Source organism: Antechinus flavipes, chromosome 4, assembly GCF_016432865.1.
Source record: "Antechinus flavipes isolate AdamAnt ecotype Samford, QLD, Australia chromosome 4, AdamAnt_v2, whole genome shotgun sequence".
NCBI lineage: Eukaryota > Metazoa > Chordata > Mammalia > Dasyuromorphia > Dasyuridae > Antechinus > Antechinus flavipes.
Genome location: NC_067401.1, coordinates 33750270 through 33773555, shown reverse-complemented (window position 1 = coordinate 33773555; position 23286 = coordinate 33750270). Strand labels below are relative to the sequence as shown.

At 38.5% G+C, this 23286-nt stretch overlaps 1 protein-coding gene across 2 annotated transcripts in view; it reads right to left on the bottom strand.

The window, feature by feature from the left end:
• Positions 1-864: 864 nt before the first annotated feature.
• TMEM98 (transmembrane protein 98) overlaps positions 865-23286 on the bottom strand; it is a 25827-nt gene continuing 3405 nt past the window's right edge. The window contains exons 2-7 of one of the 2 annotated variants that reach the window (XM_051992408.1): positions 20448-20643; positions 17877-18008; positions 16609-16642; positions 15399-15514; positions 6300-6359; positions 865-3819 (exon numbers count right to left, since the gene is read on the bottom strand). In XM_051992408.1, the coding sequence (XP_051848368.1) occupies positions 3612-3819; positions 6300-6359; positions 15399-15514; positions 16609-16642; positions 17877-18008; positions 20448-20578 (681 nt within the window). In that variant the 5' untranslated portion in view covers positions 20579-20643 and the 3' untranslated portion in view covers positions 865-3611. The remainder of the gene's footprint in view (positions 3820-6299; positions 6360-15398; positions 15515-16608; positions 16643-17876; positions 18009-20447; positions 20644-23286) is intronic. The other variant, XM_051992407.1, reaches the window with a different exon arrangement.

The following is a 23286-nucleotide window of genomic DNA, read 5'->3' as shown; positions in this document are numbered from 1 at the left end:
GATATAAACCCAGTTTTCTGGTACTTACATCGATTTGGTATCTATAACACTAACAATTGTGCTTCTCACAAATAAGTGTGTACATTATCATTTGAGGAGAAAACATCAGACAAGTCTTTCTCCAGAAGGTTCCCTCATGAAATTTAGAACAATCTTAATCATATTAATGAGACCAGCAGCCCTAAATAACTGGAATTAAAACAAAATACTATGAGTCTTACTTTTTGGATAGTCCCATATCCCCATCTGGTTTATAAGTGACCCAACTTATTCTTACAGTAAAAGAATATAGCGCTATATCAGCTCTGTATGGAAGTCATAGCATCATAGATTGAAGTTTGAAGAGGCTTCTAGAGAGCATTTAGTCTAACCCTCTCATTTTACAAATGAGGAAACCAAGGCACAGAGAAGTTAAGTGATAGGTCCAATCTTGTTACTTACACAGGTAACAAGAGTCAGGAGTAGGATATGAATTCAAGGTCTCTGACTCCGGTGAATCATCCAACATACACATACACACCAAAAAAGAAGTTAGACCTGGAAATAATGTTAGTGACTTTGTAGTCCAAACTTTTCATTTTACAGAAAAAGAAATTGAAGGTGGGAAGTAAAATGTTCTATACAAAGTCGAACAGGACGATAGTGAGAAGATGAAAACTAGAGCCCAGATGATCTATTGGCAACCTAACACAAAGCTTCTCCCTCTACCTCCCTTGAGTTGGATCCTCCACAAAAAGGAAGTCACTTCCAGGAAGTTGGTTTGTTCATAGGCAAATGCATCTCTGCTGCAGCAAGGGATCTCTTAAATCCAATTTCCAAGGAGTCTGGATGGTTGAGTTGACAGATTTTAGTTCTCAATTGTCATTTATGAGCATCCATTTTATTGAGTGATTTCTATTTGTTCAACACATAAAATAAAAGCAAAACTACAAAGCAGCAAGGAGCACAAGTGAATCACATCTGGCCAGTGAGGTACAACATATATGGAGAAATTAGGGGCCTTCCAGTTGTGAGTCAATGTGGATTTGGTTGTGTTGGCACTCAGGATCTCACATATGGAGGCTGCGGGTTTGATATTTGTGATGTCATGTGTTTTCTAGATCATTGGAAAGGTCTCCCCAAGTTCTCCCATTACTTGGCTAAAGACTGAAATTCCAGGTCAGGTCTTCAGTTTCTTAGTTTAAAGAGCTGAGCTCTTTTAAAATGAAAATAAGATGTCCTTGGACCATTCGATCACATCATTTACATTATAGCTAAAGAGAGTTTAGATGTTCTTCTGAGAGGGAACCCAAAAAAAAGAATGGTGATCTAAGTACCTAATTGAGAAGTGATAGAAAGGAACCACCATCCAATCTAACTTTTCAGTTTTTTCAGGACTGACTGACCTTATTACCACAAGCTGATTTCACTTATCCCGAGCTTCAGAAAGCCAGAAATCAATGTCTCTGAAGTGAGGATCCTAGGAGCTCAAGATAATAAGGGTCCATCTTGGGGGGGGGGGAGGAGGGAGGGAGGGGAAAAAAACGAAACATAAGTGATTGCAAGGGATAATGCTGTGTAAAAATTATCCTGGCATGGATTCTGTCAATACAAAGTTATTATTAAATAAAATTAAATTTTAAAAAAAAAAGATAATAAGGGTCCCATTTAAGGTTGGAAGACAACTCTTGACTCTATCTATGCTGAAATTCAGCCTTGTTTCCCTGACCTCTAGCTCTACAATAGAAATCTGGGTAACTTGCTATATATTACATAGATGACCATAAAGGATCTTCCCTTTCTCCTTCTCCCTTCTTAACCAAAAATTCCCCAGTCTCAACAATGGACCAATGGACCAACCCACAAGTTCCCACTACCTAAAAACATGATTTCCCAACTAGAACACCAGAACACTATGACCTTTGGGTATGTTGAAAAAGACATCAAAATTGCCTTTATCTTCCAGAATCAGGTCTTAGTTGTGACATCTCAACTTAGGGGCTAAACATTAAAGTGATAGATTTCATCTTCCTTGTAATAAATAGTAGTATTTGGTACAGCATCAATTCTGTCCCCCAAGCAGTGACTTGGGAGCTGAAGAAGTACCTTCTTTACCCCCTGAGGGCAGAAAACAGCTCTCAGTAGACCTGGTAGTGTGGACTCTCCCATAACATGGCAACAAATACTGAGATATCAAAATTTTCCAGTTTCATTTCTGAGTCCCCAAAGGCTCAATGACTGAAAAGTACCCACCCTCACTCATCATACCCAATGATCCTTTGTCATTTGCCAAGCAGATCTCAGGAAAGAGAAAGTGTCCTGAGTGTTCCTGCATTGTGTCAATTGCTAAAGAACAGTATCTCATAGATTTAAAATTGGAAAGTACCTCACAGGCTATCTGATCTAGCCTTTTCAACTTAAAGAGAAAGGAAATTAGCCAGAAAGGCTAAAAAGCTGATGAGATTATGAGTCTGGAAATAAAGGCCATCTACTGCCACCTCCCCGTTTTACAGATGGGAAAGCTGAGACCCAGGAAGGCAAAGAGAATTACAGGATAATAGATTCTGAGCCAGAAGGGACCTTAGAGGCCAATGTAGTCCAATTATTTTCATATTACAGAGAAGGAATTTGAGGACTACAGAGGTGATGTGACTCTGCCCTCTATACCTTCATCTAAATTTCTGAGCAGGACCAACATCTTTAAGACTTATGTTCAGGGTGACTGGGAGAACAGACTCCTCTCCTTATATCTGAACAGCAGACAAAAATGGGTCACACCCATGACAACAAACAACTTGTCTATCCTGATAAATTAGTGGTTTTGAATAAGTTTTTTTAACTGAACCTATCATTTCATTGGTATAAAACTTATCAGAGTTATGGGTACATAGTAGGTATTTAATAAATGCTTATTTCCTTCCCTCTTTCACGGGTATAAGGAATTCTCTACAAGGAAATTCCCTCTCCCAGGTTGGAAATTGCTTTTGATTTCTAGTTCAGTTGCCCAGGACACAGGCATTAAGCGACTTGTCCACCCCATCAGCTTATCAGAGATGGGACAGAGATGCAACCAGTTTTTCCTGGCTCAAAGCCACTTTGCTATGACTGATACTCCATTATATATCCTTGAGACATCAAGGTCTTGAATTCTGAATCCCCCTAAAGCTCATTGATTGAACAGTACCTACCCACCCCCTTCCTACCAACTTCTTTTGTTATTTGCCAAACACATCTCTGGAGAAAGGAGCCCCGCCTTCCAAATTTCCAGGATTATGTCTCATATCAATGAAATTCCATTAACTAAGAAATACTTAATTATGCAAACCCCCAGACCATTGCCAAGATAGGACAATCCAGATGTAGCAGCGTACCCAATGTGTGGGCATGGGGCCAAGAGGAAATGCTCAAACCCTAAAAGTGACAGCCAGTGTAGACACTGTGATCTCTACACCACATTACCACTGGCCACCAGTGGTAGCCATAGCTGCCAGTGGGTCATGCTGCCATACTCACAAATGCACAAAAGCTTCACTTGGGAGCTGAGGGAGCCAACTAATCCTACAGAAAAACCCAAAAACTAAAGATTCACTGGCGTGCCAGAAGTCTGCCCCCCTGTGGTGAGCTAGCCACAGCTAGATGGCAGACTGCTCCTGGAGGAAGCCCTCAGCACCTGGGAGACCCCTCTCCGGCTCCGAGGCCAAAGCTGCTTCCCGGAGCACTTCCAAGTGCTCCTCGGCTGCTGACAATGACTGGTCGATCCAATCCAGGCCGCCGGTCAGGTGGCAGGCGTTCCTGGTCACCAGCACCAGGTGACTGACCGACAGAAGGAGAGCAGTTGTGCTGGGAAAAAAAAAAAAAAAACAACAGGATCAGGTTATCCTATTGAAAGACTGAGGTTATTGTTGTTGTTGTTGTTGTTTATCCCCCCCCCCAAAAAAAAAGAGGTGACATTATTATTGTTGTTGTTTATCCAAATAAAAGTGAGATTGTTGTTGTTGTTTACCCAAATAAAAGAAGTGAGATTGTTGTTGTTGTTGTTTACCCAAATAAAAGTGAGATTATTGTTGTTGTTTACCCAAATAAAAGAGGTGAGATTATTATTGTTTACCAAATAAAAGTAAGATTGTTGTTGTTGTTGAAGAGGTGAGATTATTATTGTTGTTGTTTACTCAAATAAAAGTGAGATTATTATTGTTGTTGTTTACCCAAATAAAAGTGAGATTATTGTTGTTGTTGTTATTTACCCCAAAAAAAGAGAAGTGAGATTATTGTTGTTGTTGTTTACCCAAATAAAAGTGAGATTATTGTTGTTGTTGTTTACCCAAATAAAAGAAGTGAGATTATTGTTGTTGTTGTTATTTACCCAAAAAAGAGAAATGAGATTATTGTTATTGTTTACCCAAATAAAAGAAGTGAGATTATTGTTGTTGTTGTTATTGTTAATATTAATTAATTAATGTTATTAGCTACCATTTATATTGATCCTTAAGGTTTATAAAGTGTTCTACACATTATTAAGTCTTACAATTATTGCTGTGCTACTATTATCCCCATTTTAGAGATGAGGAAACTGAGGCAGACATAGGTGAAATGACTTATCAAGGATCACATGATTAGTAAAATCTAAGGAAGGATTTGAATGCAAGTCTTTCTGACTCCAAAACAATACTAAAATCCATGATACTACCTTGCTGCCTCTCTTGACTTGAACACAGGGAGTAAAAGACAAAGCCTGGGATATGACTCTGAATCCAGCATTGTATCCTGAAAATCCATCAAAAAGTAAAGATGAAGTATCTCTGAAGAAGTCATGGTGAGTCAGTGGGGAGGAGGAGCAATTGGGATTTAATGGTTTAAAAATCAATTATACATGTGACAGAAGGATACAAATTAGGTACATGATGCATTCCCTGACCCAGAATTAGTTAGTGGTACCATAACTGAAGCCCAAAGGACATCAGAAGGGGGAAGTGCCCAATTTGGGGGCTGATCACGGGCAACTAGGTGATCAGATGGCAAAGTAGATTTTTATTACTTTATTAGTAGTAAAAGTACAACCTTTAGGTGGTAAGGTAGAGAGAACACCATAACTGGAGTCAAAAAAACTCATCTTTAGGAGTTTAAATCCAGCCTCAGACACTTACAACCTATGTGACCCTAAGCAAGTCACTTAACCCTGTTTGCCTCAGTTTCCTCATCTATCAAATGAGCTGGGGAAGGACATTGTAAACTACTCCAATATCTCTGCCAAGAAAATCCAAATGGGGTCTTGAAGAATCAGACATGACTGAAATGACAGAATAACAATAGTGGGTATGGGGAGAGATAAACATGGGAGACCCAGTTGCTACCACTGTTCATTGTTGACCTGGTCAAACTCTAGACCCAAAACAAAGAGAAGATATATGCTATGATGAAAAAATGCTAAGCTTGGAGTTACCAGATCTGAGTTTAACTTACTGTCTGTGTGACTTTGGACAAGTCAATCTCTTTGAGCCTCAGTTTTCCCATCTGTAAAATGAAGAAATTGGACCTGATGCCCTCTGAGGTGTAATACTATCATCCTTTGAACATATGCCAAAGGTTGTCACCTGGATAATGGCCAGAACCAAGGGAGGCAAGCCTTTGGTGTATATGGAATAGCCAATAAAGTGCAATCAATTAGCAAATTTTTATTAAGAGCCTATTACATGCCAGGCACTGTTCCTAGGTTAACAATGAGTTGGAGTGTTTGGGGGTAGGGATGTGATCTGAGATTTTTTCCAGCTCTCAATACTTGTCCCTACTTCCTTCTCTTTGCAGAGTATAAGAAAAGGGGACCCCCACCAGGGGTTTTAGTAATAAAAATAGGCACAATCCTATTTTTAGATATCAAAATCTAAAACTTAAGACTGACTCTCTCTACTTCCAATGACCTTGAAATGGGATTATCTCACCCCTGAACCAGAACAAGATTAACTAGTTAGCCCTGACCATGTTTGCAATATGTAAAATCCCCAAACTTAATAAATACTCTTTCAAATTTCAAAAACCAATTCAGGATCCAGGTAGAACTGGAGTGACCTGAGATATGTAACAAGAACTCATTTCTATTGCTGGGACAGTTCCTGAAGGAGCTCCTCTGTGATTCAAGACTAAGAACATGGCTACTCTACAGCCTTACTACCTCCCATGGAGGGACATATGCTCTAGGAGTAACTTTTAGGTTATTAGATAACTGACCATTCTGTTGCTTGATTACAGAGTAGTTGACTCATTGGTTGACTCACTACCCAACTGCCACCTTTGGCAAATAGCCCAAGTCATATGTGCCTCCTCACCGGGCATCCAGAAGCTTAGGGTCCAGCGGAGGGTACATGGATCTCACAACATCATCCACTCTGAGAAGGGAAAAACATTTTTTAAACATTCTATTAACTTTGAAATTTAATCAACAAGCATTCATCAAGTATCTGCTGTGGGTCAAGCACTGTGCAAGGCATGAGGGCTGTAAACAAAACCCAGGTCCTCGAGGTGTTTATAATCTATTAGGGGTGACAACATGTACACAGATATATATATTATTTTTTTAATATGTGCAAAGTCATTTCAGAGGAGACTCATGTGCAAAATAGGGATAATGACAGCAGCTACCTCCCAAGATCATTGTGAGAATGAAATGAGATCATATTTCTATGAAACACAGTAAAAGGGAGAGCTTTTAGGATGTGATCATTCTAGCCTTTCCAAGCACTTAGCACACTGCTGATGCAGCATTATCCAAAGGGAAAAGCATTGGGTTTGAAAGGTTTGGGTTCAGGTTCTAGCACTTATCCTCACTAGCACCGACTCTGGGCAACTTATGCTTCAGTTTTCTAAAATGAGGTTATACAAGATGGCATTTCTTCCAGCTCTCAGCCATAGTTCCATAGTGTTACCTCAGACTTCTTGTTCTTTGCAAGTGTAGGAAGGGGAGATGACCAACACTTTTATTTTATTATTTTATTTTTGCTGAGGCAATTGGGGTTAAGTGACTTGCCCAGGATCACACAGCCAGGAAGTGTTAAGTGTCTGAGGCCAGATTTGAACTCAGGTCCTCCTAACTTCAGGTTTAAGTGTCATCTGTGTGGCCCTGGGCAAAACTACCTCTCTGAACCTCAGTTTACTCATTTATGAAATAAGGAGATATTTGGCCAAGGAAATTAAAGATTCTTGTATCAGAGGGGGAAAAAATCAGAACTAAGATCTCTGACTCTTTCCATTCATTATTTTTTTTTCTTCTTCCTATTGCTCAATCCCTTTCTTATATTTTCACTCTTGGGCTCTGTTACTCTTTTACTTAGAGGCCATTTATTGGATAACTCCAAGGACTTTTTTTTAACTATAAATCTATGATTCTATGATCTTGATCATATTAAGTGCTTAATCCCATAGAGAATTTGAAGGAACCTTAATGGTCAGAAACTTCAATTCCTGCATTAGCCACAGGGCGAAACTTAGGTCCAGAGAAAAAATACAATTGATGGTAATATAAGTAATAAATAAAAAACAAAAGCCAGGATTTGAATTTCTTTCTGATTCCAAAGCCAACATTCTTTTCATCACATCACTAACTTAAGACATATCTTTGGGGGTTCTCTTGGAGCACGTTTACAGCAGGAGGGGCTAATACTCCTGTAAAGGGAAGTAGCTGCTAAGGTTCAATTCATTAAATTCTATTTTAGTACCTGGTGTGGCTTAAGTTTGAACTTTGATGTTTGTAGTAGACCTTTATGTTATGACAAGGAACTGGAAATTGAGTAGATTCTCTTCAGTTAGTCAATGACTGAATAAGTTATGGTATATGGATGTAATGGAATATTATTGTTCTATAAGAACTGATGAGCTGACTGATTTCAGAAAATCCTAGAAAGACTTACACGAACTGATGCTGAATGAAATGAGCAGAACCAAGAGAAAATTGTCCATAGTAACAGCAGGATTCTGCAATGATCATACGATTTTCACCTTTTTTTGTTTGTTTTTTCTCTCTTGTTTCTTTTCTCTTTTATTCTGCTTTTTCTTTCACATTACTAATGTGGAAATATGTTTAAAATTATTGTACATGTATAACCTATCTCAAATTATTTATCTTGGGGAGGGGGAAAGGAAGGGAGGGAAGGAGGGAAAATTGGAATTCAAAATCTTTTTTATTTTTAATTAAAGTTTAAAACTAACTTTACATGTAATTGAAAAAATAAAATTGTATTGAACTTTGGAGTTACCCACTGATGTCCTATTTGGATGCCTTCCCATTGGTCCCCTGGCCACCCTGGTCCTCTGCTATGAAGCAATGCCAGTTCTAGATGGTCCTATTATGCCAAAGAATTTTGAGTATGGGCCAGGAATCCTTGGATTATATAGCTGTCATCAAAAACCAGTCTAACAGGTTGAAGGGAATTCAGCACCAAGAGCTTGTCCAACAAACTTGAAGTTGGATAGAATGAAGTATGCTGGAAAGAGCACCAGATTTGGAGCCAGAGGGCCTGGGTTCACCTGGTTCCATTATTTGATTGCTATGCAATTTCTGGTCAATCATTTCCCTGCTCTAGACTTCAGTTTCCTTGTATATAAAGTATGAGAAGAGAGTGGTAGATAAAATGACCTCGGAGGGCTCTGCGAATGGAAATCTCCAATCCCAGCTCTGCTAATTACTTTCTATATATCCCTGGCAAGTAAAAGGTTGAATTAAGTGGCCTCTGAGGTCACCTTTAAGATCTAAATACATGAACCAATGAATCTGAATGTCTTGTGATCAACTACTTCTCTCTGGGGCTCAATATCCTCAAATGTAAAATGAAGGGGAGGGGTGGACTAGATAAAGTCTTTTCCAGCTGTAGAATAATGATCTATCAAGTCAGGAATTTTTAGGCCACATAACTCTTAGGCATGGAAGAGCTTCATTCTGCAGTAATGGAGAGAAGGTCCCCACCTGATAAAAGCTCCAATCCTAGCATCTTAGAAGTTGCCTTGAAGGCAAAAGAAAAAGGGGTTGGCAGAGAATGAGATGGATGGATTGTGTCATGGGAGAAATGAACTTGAGCTTTGGGAGATAAGGAAGGTATGCTCTGGTCCATGGGGTCATGAAGATTCAGACAGCAATAAAACAATAAAAAGAATCATTAATCCCAAGCTGGCCAAGACCTTGGAACTCATTTAATCCAAGGGGAACTGAGGTTCTATGAAAGGCTAAGTGACTTGCCTAACATCACATGAGTAGTAAACATCAAAGAGGGGGAAATCTAGGAGACCCACATTCAAATGTCAATGGATATTTCTCTTTCCACTGTAGCAGGCTGCAAATAAGTTAAATCCTGGTTCAAATCAGTTGGTGGTTCCTTGCATTCAGATGATGGTTTTAATTTAAAAATTAAATGGATTTGATAAATGAAGGCTGTCCATTCTGACTTGGGGACAAGGTTTAACTCCAGGCCCTGCTCACAGCCATTTTAATGTCTAGTCAGACAGGAAACAGGAAAAATGTATTGTTTGATTTCCAAGAAATATTTGAGGAAGAATTCTACTCAAATGTTTTCCAGGAGCTCTTAAGCTACTGAGTGAGAAAGCACTGAGCCCTCAAACCAGCCTGCTGGGACCATTCTCTGAGAAAATTAGAAGCAAGGAGAAAAAGAAGGTCCCTTGCTTTCTCTGTGAGCCTTCAAATCTGTCTCCTGACATATAAGATCTGACAAAAGATAAACACGGTCCCTGGAGTAAGTGGACAAGAGCAGAAATAAGAGAGAATGGGGAATGAGGAATTGAGCAACAAGAAGAAAGGGAAAGGAAATGGGGAAGAGGAAAGAGTCAGAGAATATCAGTTCAAATTCTTGCCCTGTTGTTTATGGCCAATGTGACCTGGGACAAGTTACTTTATAACCCATGTTCCTCAGTTTCCCTATTTGTAAAATGAAAGTATTTGGACTAGTCTCTTTTGGCGCTAGAGTTATAAGTACATGCATGGAGGCAGGAAAAGATAGATAGGGGACTTTATTGTGTTCTCTGATTTTCTTGAGGAGAAGAGAAGAGATCAATAAAGCAGCAACCCACTCCTGAGCTCTTCACTAACCCAACCCAGTTTTATCCATCCCAGATAGCCCCAAGCATATTATGCTTTCTTAACACTACTCATCTTCATCAGTCAGCTAACCTAACAATAAATTCCAAGGTGGTACAGTAGATGAAAAGCTAGACCAGGAATCAGTAAGACCTGAATTCAAATCCATCTTCAGATACTTAATTAGCTGCATGACCTTGTACAAGTCACTTTACCTGTCTGTCTCCTTTCCTCATTTGTACAATGAGGAAAATAAAAGTAACTCCTTTCCAGGATTGTTGTAAGGAGAAAATTTGATAATATTGTAAAGTGCTTTGTAAGCACTAAAAATGTTACAATTAGCTCCTATTATTATTCATTAATAGATTGGTATTTCAGAAACTTGCTTGACCTGCTTAAGCAGAGCTGGAAGGTCGGAAGGAAAGAAGGAGAATTAGCTAGCCTGAGAAGAAATAAATGAACGGTATCTAGATTATACAAAGCTGAGTCTCCAAGGTCAAAGGTAAAAGGACAAGGATGGGGTTGTATTAAATCAGTTATTACTTTCTTTCCCACTTGGTATTAGGAATTAAGGTTCAGGGTCCATCTAGGCAGGCGTAGATGGGACATATACCCATGAGCTAGGGACAACACCAAAAAGGAAGGCAGAAGTGTCTCTCTCTGTTCAGATTTACTTCTTCTCCTTTCCTCCTTCCCTCTGCATCTCTATGGTCACTTCCCCTTCTCAAGCTCCTCCGAGACAGTCAGGCTGGCTAATTCTTTTATATTCCTCCCACAAGACTATGTACTGTTGTCTCAGTCAATGTTGCCAACTGCTTGGAAACTCGGTCATCTTGATTTAGTCAATCTTTCTGACACCAAATTTCTGACACTAAATTGAATTATCCAGCTTTTCAAGGGCAAAAAGATTAAATGAACTTCTGGAGCTCTCACAGAATGCTGAAATACAGAATTCTGCATCTTTTCCAGGAGCTGAGACTTCCCTACCTCTGGGAAATAGAAAGTAGAGAGACCTTAGAGGTTAGAGAGATGTTCTCAGAGTGAGCAAGTTTTGAATTAGAATCACTTTGTGACACATACTGGTTGAGTGAGCTGGATAAATGACTTAACTTCTTAGTGCCTGAGCAACTCTGTTAGACTCAATCAATCAAGAAACATTTGTTAAGCACCTACTATGTGCCAGACACTGTGTTAAGTGCTGGGGATACAAAAAGAAGCAAAAGAGAGTCCTTTCCCTCAGTGAGCTTACATTCTACCAGAGGAGACAAAACACAAAAAAAAAGAAAAAATGTATACTAAATCTATGCAAAGTCAATTATAGACAGGACAAATAGGAAATAATTTACAAATTCAAATCAGTTACAAAGTGTGATGACCACATTAGCACCCTGGATACCTTAGAATCAGCCAGAGTCAGGATAAGCAAAAGTCCTCAGTCTTTATTCTTGGTCTTAAATTAAGGATTGAATTGGATAGAAGCAGAATCTCTGCAACCTTCCTTCTCCCTCATCTACAGCCAAAGTGACCCTGGCTCATCTTACTCCACCCCTTAATCCCCCCTGCAACTCTCTGTGTACACCAATCATTGAGCCAGCACAGGATAGTGGGAAGGGCCATTCTCCAAGCACATGCCCATGTCAGTAAGTAGTCTTAAGTGCCGGAACCGAGCCATCAGTGCATCAACTCAAGAGTTTCAGCCCTCTACAACAAAGGACCCATGAAAGAAGATGCTATTACCTCTAGACAGAGAACTAATATTTAAAATTATTGTATAGTTTCATACATGTGTGTAAATGTACAAATGTTATTTAAAACTATGTATTGTATATTCCACATCTATGTGTATGTAAGTGCACAAATATTTAAAACTGTGTGATATATAATTTCACATCTATGTGTGTATAAATGCACAAATGTTATTTAAAACTGTGTGTTGTATAATTTTGCATCTGTGTGTAAATGCACAAATATTATTTGAAACTGTATTGTATAGTTTCACATCTGTGTGTGTGCAAATACACAAATGTTATTTAAAATATGGGTTGTATAGTTTCACATTTGTGTATGTGTAAATGCACAAATATTATTTGAAACTCTATATTGTATAGTTTCACATCTGTGTGTGTGCAAATACACAAATGTTATTTAAAATATGGGTTGTATAGTTTCACATTTGTGTATGTGTAAATGCACAAATATTATTTGAAACTGTGTATTGTATAGTTTCACATCCATAGGTGTAAATGCACAATGTTATTAAAAATATGCATTGTATAGTTTCACATCTGTGTGTATATGAAAATGCACAAATGTTATTTAAAACTGTGTATTGTACAGTTTCTCACTTGTGTGTATGTAAATACACAAATGTTGGTTTGTGTGTCAAATGCTGGCCTTCTCCGGTAAGCAGGACTGGAAGGAAGGAAGGAAAACAGCTTACACACACACACATACACACACACACACACACACACACACACACACACACACACATATACCATATATACTTAGATTTAAATTTTTTTAAAGAAAATCCTAGCAAATACTCCAAAAATAATAATAATTAGCAGATAATCGGGACTTCCTGCAGGAGGGATGTCAGCAGTCAAAGGGGAGGAGCGAGAATATTCCAGGCATGGGGGACAGCCAGAGAGGCTGCCCTGAGCTGAGAAATGGAGGATCTTGTTCATTGGAATGGTCAGGACCAGCATGAATGGATAGAAGAATACATGCTGGGAAGTGAGATGGGAAAGGACTAGAAAGGTAGAAGGGGGCTTTGAATGCTAAACAGAGATTCTAAATAGCAAAGCAGTTGGTGGTCTGCCTTGGAGAATGATTCTCATTGGAGCTTCCATCTACCACCAGAACAGATGAGCTATTTCATGGTTCAAACATGTTCACCAAGTGACCGCTAGGTGGCAGTGCCACCATAGACTTCTAGACTTCCTAGAAGAGGCTAGTTTTATTTTTCTTCAAAATATCAGGTGCAAATCAGGGTCCTTGCTGGCAACTGAGATTAAACTGGCACCTAGCGTATGGAATTTCTGCTGCGTAGAGACTACACTCCTTCTTCCCCTCATCAACTAAGGCATTGGACAACAGAGGGTTGATATAGTATCGTAGGAAGCTGGTCCAGTCAGAATTTAGGTTCAAATACCGTCTCTGCCACTTGACAGATTCTGGATAAATCAAGCTCTCTGAACCTCAGTTTCCTCAAGTGAAAAATGAAACTGTTAGACTAGATTATCTTCCGGTTCTGGTTCTTTGGTACTTAAAGCAGGCTTAAAGCAGAGATCATAGATTCAAAGAATAGAACCCAGATTTAGTCTAATTCCCTCCCTGGGCTGGGAAAGAAACAGGCCCAAAGAGATCAAATCACCCAAGGGGTTAACAAATGAAGAACTAGAGAAGATATCTCATATATCAGTATCTAGTGTGGGACACTCCATTCCTCCCCCTCCCCCCATTTATTTTCATCTCCATGAAAGCCAGGGGCAGATAAAAGCAAAGGGGATCCAGTATGGGATATATCAGGGAGAAAAGGGAAGTGAAAAAAGAAGTGCAGATCACTTAGGATCATGAAGGTTAGATTTGTAAAAGACCTTCAAGAACTTTTAGGCTGGGAGATCTTAATCTTTTCTGTGATTAACCCACTTGTCAATCAGTTTGCTGATCCCTTCATGAAGTAATGGGTGGGGATTTTTTTTTTTAATTTATAATTGAAAGAGATGCTAAATTTCATTTAGTGGCTTGGTCAAAATAGAGATGTAATTTTTTTCCCCATTCAACTTCAAAGATTCCTTAAAATCTAAACATTAATGCCTTGGATGTCTGTGGACCTCAGAATTTTAACCTGATCTAATCCAACAACTTCCTACCCAATTCCCACCCCATCACCACCACCAACTGCCACCCACCTCATTTCAGAGGATGAAACTCAAAATCGGGCCAAGGTCATATAAATAGTAAAAGAGGTCCTTTCTCAAACTCAATTTCCTCATCTGTATAAATGGAGACAATAGGACCTATATCACAGGGTTACTGTGCATGTAAGATGAGCTCATATATATATATATAAGACAAGCTATTCTAGCTCTACAAGCATTACTGGTCCAATTACAGAATGAGGAAACTGATATTCAGTAAAGCTAAATGATTTGTCTGAGGTCACACAGCTACTAAGTGGGAAAAGTCGAATTAGAATTCATGTCTGTTGGGATCCAAATCCATCATTCTATTCATCCCACACAATGTGCATCAGGCAAAATGTTTAATCACAAATTGGCATCTTTGAATCAGCCAAAGCAGTTGCAGAGGATTTCATCCCCTGAAACTGCTTGTAAAGCATTGGAAATATTTAGGGAAAAGCTACTGAGTAATCTATTTTTTTAACCTTATAATCATAACATATGGTGTTTTAGGATTTCTCATATTCTATAATTATATAACTATAGCCAGTCCAAGTGTTTTTAATTCTATTTCAGAGAAGTTAACGTCATATAATATATGGTATCAAATTATCATCACATCACCATATCATCAAAATATCATCACAATATTATATGTATCTGTACATATATAGTTTATCCATGTATGTATATATCAACCTATATATGTATGTTATATGCATGCATATGCCATATGTGTGCATATGTATTTGATTTATACATTGTGTATTATATAATACAGATATAATATTGTCTATACTATAGGTAGATATATATCACATATGTTGTATAATAAACCATAGCGCATTTAATATGTGTAATGATATATTATATATATTATTAAAATACAAGCATTTATATAGCCCTTAAAAATTTGAAAAACATTCTACAAACATTATCTTGTTTGATTTCCCTCAGCAATCTTAGAGGTAGAGACTATTCTTATCTTCTTTTACAGATGAGGAAACTGAGGCAGACAAAGATGTGCCTCGTCCAGAATCAGAGTTATTGCTCAGCTAATAAATACCTAAGGCTGGATTTGAATGCAGAATTCCAAAATTCAGGGCTCCACCTACTGCCCAACCCTGGTCTTTTTGCTATTTTTCTATGCTTTTTCAACTATATGCTTTTCCTACTGTACCATGGAATATATTATGAAGTCAATGATAAAAATTCACAACATTATGAATAATCTATTGTCATTATTGATTTTTATTTGTGCAGAGGGGCGAAAGGCACAAGGCTACTATCCTTGTCAACATACCCATCCATTAGTGTGAATAACTGTGAGGTGAACGTATCCCCCTCCTCATCCCCTTTCACCCCCAGACCTTCTCTCCCACACAGGACATCACCTACCCCCACGCCCACACCCAAGACCTGACCAGTTCCTTTCTTACCTGGGACTGATCCGCTTAGCCACTACAATGATGTCACTGACACTGGCAGAAGTCTTCATCTTTGCCCCTGAACCCATTGTCATGGCAACAAGTTTTTCTGTCAGAGTATGGCAAATCTGATGGTGAAGGAAAGGAGGCGGTTACAAAATGACCAGGATCCAAAGGTCTTTGTCTTCTTTGAGGGGAACACAGCCAAGCCCTAGCTAACTCTCTAACCCCTAGCTAGAATTCTTGGTTCCTTATCTGTTCGTTCCCCAAACTTACCATGAGTTTGGAGTCAACACTGTACAGGGGAATGGGAAGAAGCAAATGCAAAGTGAGATGGGGGTGGGGCTGAGAATCAGAGATCAGGGTTGGAATTTTGGATCAAAGAACTCTAATCTAGAATAAGAACCCTGAGAAAGATCATATGATTGAATTTCCCTTAGAGCTTAGCAGAAAAGTTTTCACCCTCATTTTTTCTCCAAGGTTTTGCCTTTAGCAAAAGCTTCCCCGACTCCTTCAAGTGTGCTCCTTCAAGACCCCAGCAACAGACACTCCTAATCATCAAGGTCCAGGAGCCCAGTCCATTCTTGAACCCCCACCCCCATCCTAGAGCTAGGGAGCTGAAAGGAACTGGCCCCCAAAAAATAGAATATTAGATCTATCAGTAGGAAAAAAAAAACCATTTTCTAATCTAATCCCCTCATTTTACAGGTGATACAATTGAGGCCCAGAAAAATTGATTTATATACCAAGGTCACACAGCCAGTTGGTGACAGAGCAGGGATCATAGAATTAAGATTTGGAAGACCCCCTCAGAGGCTCTTTAGTCCAATCCTTTCTTTTTACAGATAAGGAAACTGAAGTCTAAGGAAGTAAATACAGGTGAGTATTGCCAGAAGTGTGATTTAAATCCAGGTCTGCTGTATCCAGTCATTCTGCCATGCTCTATCTCAGAGGTTTAGAAAAGAGCAGATCTTTTTTTTTTCTTTATAAGGGCAATGGATAGAACAAATCACTATGGAGGGGAGGAGCTAGACCTGGGATCATTTTTATCAATTCCACTCAAGTTCAACTCATTCCATACAGAACCATTCCCCACCCTCCACCCTCAAGTACCAAATGCATCCTCTGAGAGAAGCAGCCAAAATAAGATTCTTCCTCAGGCTATACCCCATGGATAGCATGCAGTCATTATAGTCAAGATTTGCTAATAAGAAATGATTACCTTCAAAATAGCAATGCAATGAGAGACGAGGCCCCTGGAGGAAAAAAAAAGAGCTTATCAGTGTCTAAGAGAAAAGCCATCCTCCCTTCTCCCTCCTCCCTTCCAGCATCCCAACCTCCTCGGCCTCTGACCCATGGATGGGGTTTCCAGCCTTATCAGCAATTTGTTGCTGCTATTTAGTCATTTTTCAATTGTGTCTGAATCTTTGTGACCCCATTTGGACTTTTTTTTTTGGCAAGGACATAGAATACTTTGCCATTTCCTTCTCTAGCTCATTTGACAAATGATGAAATTAAGGCAAACAAGGTGAAGTGCCTTGCCCAGGATCACATAGCTAGTAAGTATTTGAATAAAGATTTGAACTAAGAAGATTTTAATTTAGAGCTAGTGTTCTATCCACTGTACTAGCTACTGCCCTTACCAACAACAATCCAATATAATCAAAATTAAATAAATTTATTGATTAAAATCGAGTGGTCCTATCTGTAGAAGCTCCTCCCAACCTCCCCATCATAATACCTCCCAGAAACCCAGGCCCTCTCCTCTGAGCTTATGAAGTTTCTTCCTTTTTATCATCATCATCATTGTCATCATCATCATTAATTTTTACATGATGTTTACTATGTACTGAGCACTGTGCTAAGCATTTCAGAATTATCTTATCTGATTCTTAAAATAAGCCTGGGATGTTGATGCTATTGTTATTCTTTTTTTGCAGATGAGGAAGCTGAGGCAAATAATCTGCCCAAGGTCAGAGAGTAGACTTGAACCCAGATATTCTGACTCCAGAGCTCTCTTTGTATTGCTGTTTCCCTCCAATAATAAAAAGTACCATTTCTATTAGCACTTTAAGTTTTATGAATTGTTTTTCATACAGCTCTATCAAGCAGGTAGTACATACATGATTATGTATATATACATAATCATGTATGTACTCTTGAGAAGACATAAAAAGGAAAGCAAAGTTCAATTAGCTTAAATGCCTTGCCTAGGAGCACAAAACTAGAAATTACTAACATCTGGATTAGAACTCAGGTCCCCAGCTTCCAAGTCCTATTACACAATGATGGATTGCTAGTCAAAAGTGAAGCTCCCTGGTGGACAAAAGCTTTATAGCATTTGAAATTGAAGGTTATCTTTTAAAAGTTCTCATTCAGTCTCTTTATTTGACAAATGAGGGAGCAGAAGCCCAGACCTGCAGGCGCCCAGACCTGCAGGCGCCCATCCCAGAAGACCTTTGGAGAACCTAAGGAGAAAAGCTGTCTTACGAAGCATCCTCGATCCAATCTTCATTCTCTAGAATGGCCTCGATGTGGGGGTTGGTGATAACGACATCATCCAGTTCTAACTCAGAAGGTTCTGATTGGGTCTCCATAGCACCAATTAGGTCCACGATTGGTCTACAAAGAAAAAGCATAGTTAAATGGTTTATGGAGAGTTCATGCTGACCACCTGCCAGAGAGGGAACAATTCATCCAAAATAAATAAATAAATAAATAAAGCAGGAGGAGAACAGGAAAAAGCTTTCATCCTATATTTGGCAACCCCACTGAGTACCAGACTTCAGGATGGCTTCATTTTTTGGATGGAACTCCCCTGTTGGATCGTGATTGGAGGAGGCCAGAGCCAAAAAGAAAAAAGCCTGAGATCCAGATGCCCAGAGTCAGTCCAAAACACTTCACTACCCACAAGACAAATTAGGAAGAATTGTGCACCATCATGAGAGGGTTCATGGTCCATATTGTTCTGGTGATATACACATCTCACTCCCCACTTCCTTCCCTTCCCCTTCCTCCTCTCTCTAGTCCTTTCCTTGAATTAATCAGAACCACTTTCACATTCACCTAACTCTGTCCTCAAAATTATCAGCTTAAATACTTCCCCCACCATTTTGTCTCAGTCCCTCTCATCTATCCCAGTCCTTCTCGACTTCAACCCTAGAAATATACATCCCTTGAGGAGTCTCATGGAGGACAAATCTCATTACAATGAAGTCCAAGGAACAGTGCACATTCTTTCAGGAAAACAAGCATGTCATCCTTTATATAAAAGAAAACTTGAATTTAAACATACAAAATAATGGGTATTTGTTTGATATAATCATTCCCTGCTTGTGAACTTTGATCTCAGTTAAAATTCTGCCTGTGATCTCTTCCTCATGAGTTTGGACACAAACTGGGTTCACCTTAGTTTTTGGTCATGTATGAAAAGAAGTAGTAAGTACTACTTCTTTAATCTAACTACTTCTTTAACTCTCACAGAGTCTCAGTTTACTCATTTGTAAAATGGGATTTGAGATTAGATGGCTTCTGTGTCCTTTCTAGCTTCAGATTTGAGATCCTGTGATAAACATTCCTTAAATAATAGGATCCCTTGGTACACTTCACTGTTTGTAAATTAGGGAAGCAGCTAGATGGTATCATTGAACATAGAGCTTTGGGCTAGGAATCAAGAAGTCTCATCTTCCTGAGTTCAAATCTGGCCTTAAACACTCACTAGCTGTGTGACCCTGAGCAAGTCGCTCAATTCTGTTTGCCTCAGTTTCCCCATCTATAAAATTAGCTGGAGAAGGAAATGGCAAATTATATCTATCCTTGCCAAGAAAACCCCAAATGGATGAATCGTGAAGACATGAGTTAATTCTAAATTAGGTATCAATAGAATAAGAGGCTGGGACAAGTGAGATTGGAAGATATGTGCTGATAAATGTTTAACAACTGGCTCTCCAGGAGGAATAAAAGTATATATAATACATTTTTTAGATTTAATCTGCATTATTAACATTTTTTCCATCATTTTTTAAAGCCTAACAATCAAAAAACAATAAATCAAGTCCTGATTTGAGAACCTTTGTGATTTTCAAGGTATAATTTCTCACATGGAAATTGTAACAATCCACTCCAGTACACCCCTGGGAACTGGTCCCATGAATGGAATTTAGAACTGAGGAAGCAGGAGCCACTGTGACTGGGAAATATTCAGAAATGAAGATAAAGCATCACCGATTTGATCATAGAGATCAGTTTACATATGCTTTTTCATGAGCTCTTTATTTGTATAAAGCAGAATGTCGGGGATTTAGTATACTGAGCAGCACTTGCTTCAAGTGGTCCATGAGCCAAGGTTCCAACACCTTTTTGTCTAACAAAAATCTCTATTGTAGTAGGTTTTGTTTCAACAGGATTCAATATCTCTGAGGACTTTGCTTTCCAGCCTTCTCTGAACCCTATTCCACTGCTGCCTTCTCTTCCCCATGAGTTTGGACACAAAGTAGTTTTTGGTCATGTATGAAAATCTTGGTTTGCTAAAGGGGAAAAAAAAGAACATAAAATCCTAAATCTGGAACTACAAAAAATCTCAGAGGCCATCTATTCCAACCCTTTTGTTATAAGATGAGGAAACTGAGGTCCACAGAATGAATAAGATACAGATAAAGAACTAGAAGAAACCTCAGAGGCCAACTAGTCCAATTTACACATAAGGAAACTGAGACTCAAGGAGGTTGTGTGACTTGTCCAGAATGACACAGGTAGTAAATTATCAGAAGTATGATTTGAACCCAAGTCCTCTGATTCTGAGGATATTTCCTTAATCAGTGCAGAGTATTATCATGAATCATAAACCAGAAAACCTGCTTTCATATCACTTTCAAACATATAACTCTGGGTTGAATGGAGCCAACTTGATTTTTTTAAGTATATGTTTCTTCTTCTAAGAGCCAAATTTATGTGACCTTGAGCCATTCACTAACTCTCCTCAGTTTCCACAACTACATGGCTTCTGAGATCCCTTTCAGCTCTGTAACTATGAACCTTCTCCCCTCCCTTCAGGGAACTCACTTGGAGTCATAATGCTGGAGCAGATCTCGAGGCCGACAGTAACGTTGTCTGCAGACCACAACCAAGGCCACAAATGAGGCCAAAAAAATGGTAGCCAGCACGCCAATGGCGACAATCACAACGGTTTCCATGATCGCAAGTTTGCTCGTCCTAGACTCAGTTACATCCCAGGATTCCCCTAAAACATGTTAGGTCACTGAAATCAAATAACAGCAAATGAAAAATCAAAGCATAAATATTAATTCTAAGGGTTAGTGAAAATGAATATTACACAAGGTATATACCTATTGACTAAGAAATAGCTAAAGAAATGGTGATATACAGACAGCTTTGTGACACAACAGATAAAAGTACTGGGCCCGAAGTAAAAAAAAAAAAAAAAAAAAAAAAACCCTGAGTTCAAATCAAGCCTCAAGTACTTCACTTTACCTCTCTCGCTGGGCTTTGGTTTTCTCATCTACAAAATAATATCTTGTATTGTTGTGTATCAACCCTGATGAGAATCAAATGAACTAAGATGTGTAAAATACTTTGCAACTTTAATAAATAGATAAATGCTAGCAATTATTATTTTTAAAATATTTTCATTTTAAAATTTATTTTATTTATATAATATAGATTAGTCATGTATTAATATTGCTAACATATAAAATATGTTTTATTTAATTTGTTTAAATATATAATAAAATTATCTCTTTTTTTCCATTTTTTTCCCTCCTTCCCATCCTAGAGATGATTACCATTAGACACAAATAGGTTATCTATGTAAAATTATTCTATAGACACCTATTTATCAGTTCTTTCTCAGGAGTACTATGGCATCATAAGAAGCAATGGAGCTGAAAGCTTCAGAGAAGCATGGGGAGACATATAAACTTATACAGAGTAAAAAAGCTTAACCAAGGGAATAATATATATGTAATGATTAAAAGAACATAAATCTGAATTACAAAAAACCTCTAAAACTTGGCATTGCACAGTTACAATTGTTGAGCTTGGTCCTGGGAGAAAAGGTTTTTTTTTTAAATATACATTAGTTATATGTTAATATTGTTAACATATTTAGTATGTTTTATTTAATTTGTTTAAATATATAATAAAGTTATCATGTAATTTTTTTCTTCCCTCCTCCCCATCCTAGAGATGGTTGCCATTGGACACAAATAGATTATCTATGTAAAATTATTCTATAGACACCTATTTATCAGTTCTTTCTCTGGGGTACTATGGCATCATAAGAAGCAATGGAGCTGAAAGCTTTAGAGAAGCATGGGGAGACATATAAACTTAGACAGAGTAAGAAAGCATAACCAAGGAAATAATATATACAATGATTAAAGGAACATGAATCCAAATAACAAAAAAAATACTCTAAAACTTGACATTGCATAGTTATAACTGCTGAGCTTGGTCCTGGGAGAAAAGTGTTTTTTTGGTTTTTTTTATGCATTTCCCTCCCTTCATTACATAATTAGGAAACCATGGGTGTGTATTGTGGTATACACTATCAGAGGCAGTCACACAATTTTCTGAATTACTTTTTTTTTTAACCTTTCTCTTTTGTAATATGTTACAAGGTATGAAAGGGATTGAGGGGAGAAGGGAGGCAGACGGAGTGAAGAAAAGCTACATTCTTAAAGAGAAGGGACATAAAAACCAAAAGTAATAAAATAAGGCTTACAAATAATGTAAAGAGAGTTACGATGTATCTGGGCTCCAGAAAAGAATGTGACAACTAAGGAATATTTCCCTGAGTTTAGGAGATGTCACAAATTGCCACCCCTCCCCCTTCCAGTCTGGATTCACTTCCATCAATTTAAGGATCTCTAGAAAAATCCCAGAGCCTGGGAAAGCCGGGTGTTTACGATAGGTCAGGGTCAAAATCTGGCTTTTTTCTTCCCTCAAAATTGTTCTTCCCGCTTTGAACTAGGTTGCCCTGTCAAGCTTTGAATGGAAACTTTATTTGTAGCAACACTGTTTTCACTTCTGAATGAACATGTGGGCAAAGGATGTCTGTTACCAAGAGCTGAAATTGACAACTTCATCACCAGTTTCCAGTGAGGGACACTCTGCTCCTCGGCTCTGACCTCCTTGTACCGTGTGGGGAGGGAAAGACTTAAAATGTATACAAAGTGATAATAATTTCTATTTCACTGCTAGTGTCATGGAATCACCGGAGTCGAAGTCATAAGGCTTGGGTTTACATTTTCAGTTGCTGATTATTCTATTTACCTGGATAAGTCACTTCACCACGGGGCCTCAGTTTCCCCTTTTGTAAAATGAGAGGACTGAACTAGATGATCTCTGATGTTCCTTCTAGTGCTAGACCTGAGTGTGTCTCAGTCAATCAAAGGGTTTGGTCAGTCTTACAACGCTTTTAACAAAAGACAGACAGCCTGATAAGGAATCAGAGGATCTGGGTTCGGATTCCCTCTACTTATTATTTGTATGATCTTGGACAAGTCACAATCTCCCTGCACCTCAGTTTTCTCATCTACAAATTATGACTAGTTGGTCTGCTTTTTCAAGGGATCTGAGTCTTTACAAACATAATATAAACCCCAAATGGAGCTACAGTCAGATATAATGAAAAATGACTGAACAATAACAAGACATATCAAACTATTAGCCCACGTGGCAGAAAAAAAAATCAAATAGAAAACATCACTGACTCTGACTAATCCTCATAGGGCATGGTCTTAAGGACATCTAGTCTTCCGGTCACTACTCTCTCATATACTAAAATTCTTCCTAAAAAAATGGATTGTCTAGAACTTGAACTTTGAGTAATGAACAATATTCCATATGTGTTCGGACCAGGGCACCTTCCATCTCTCAC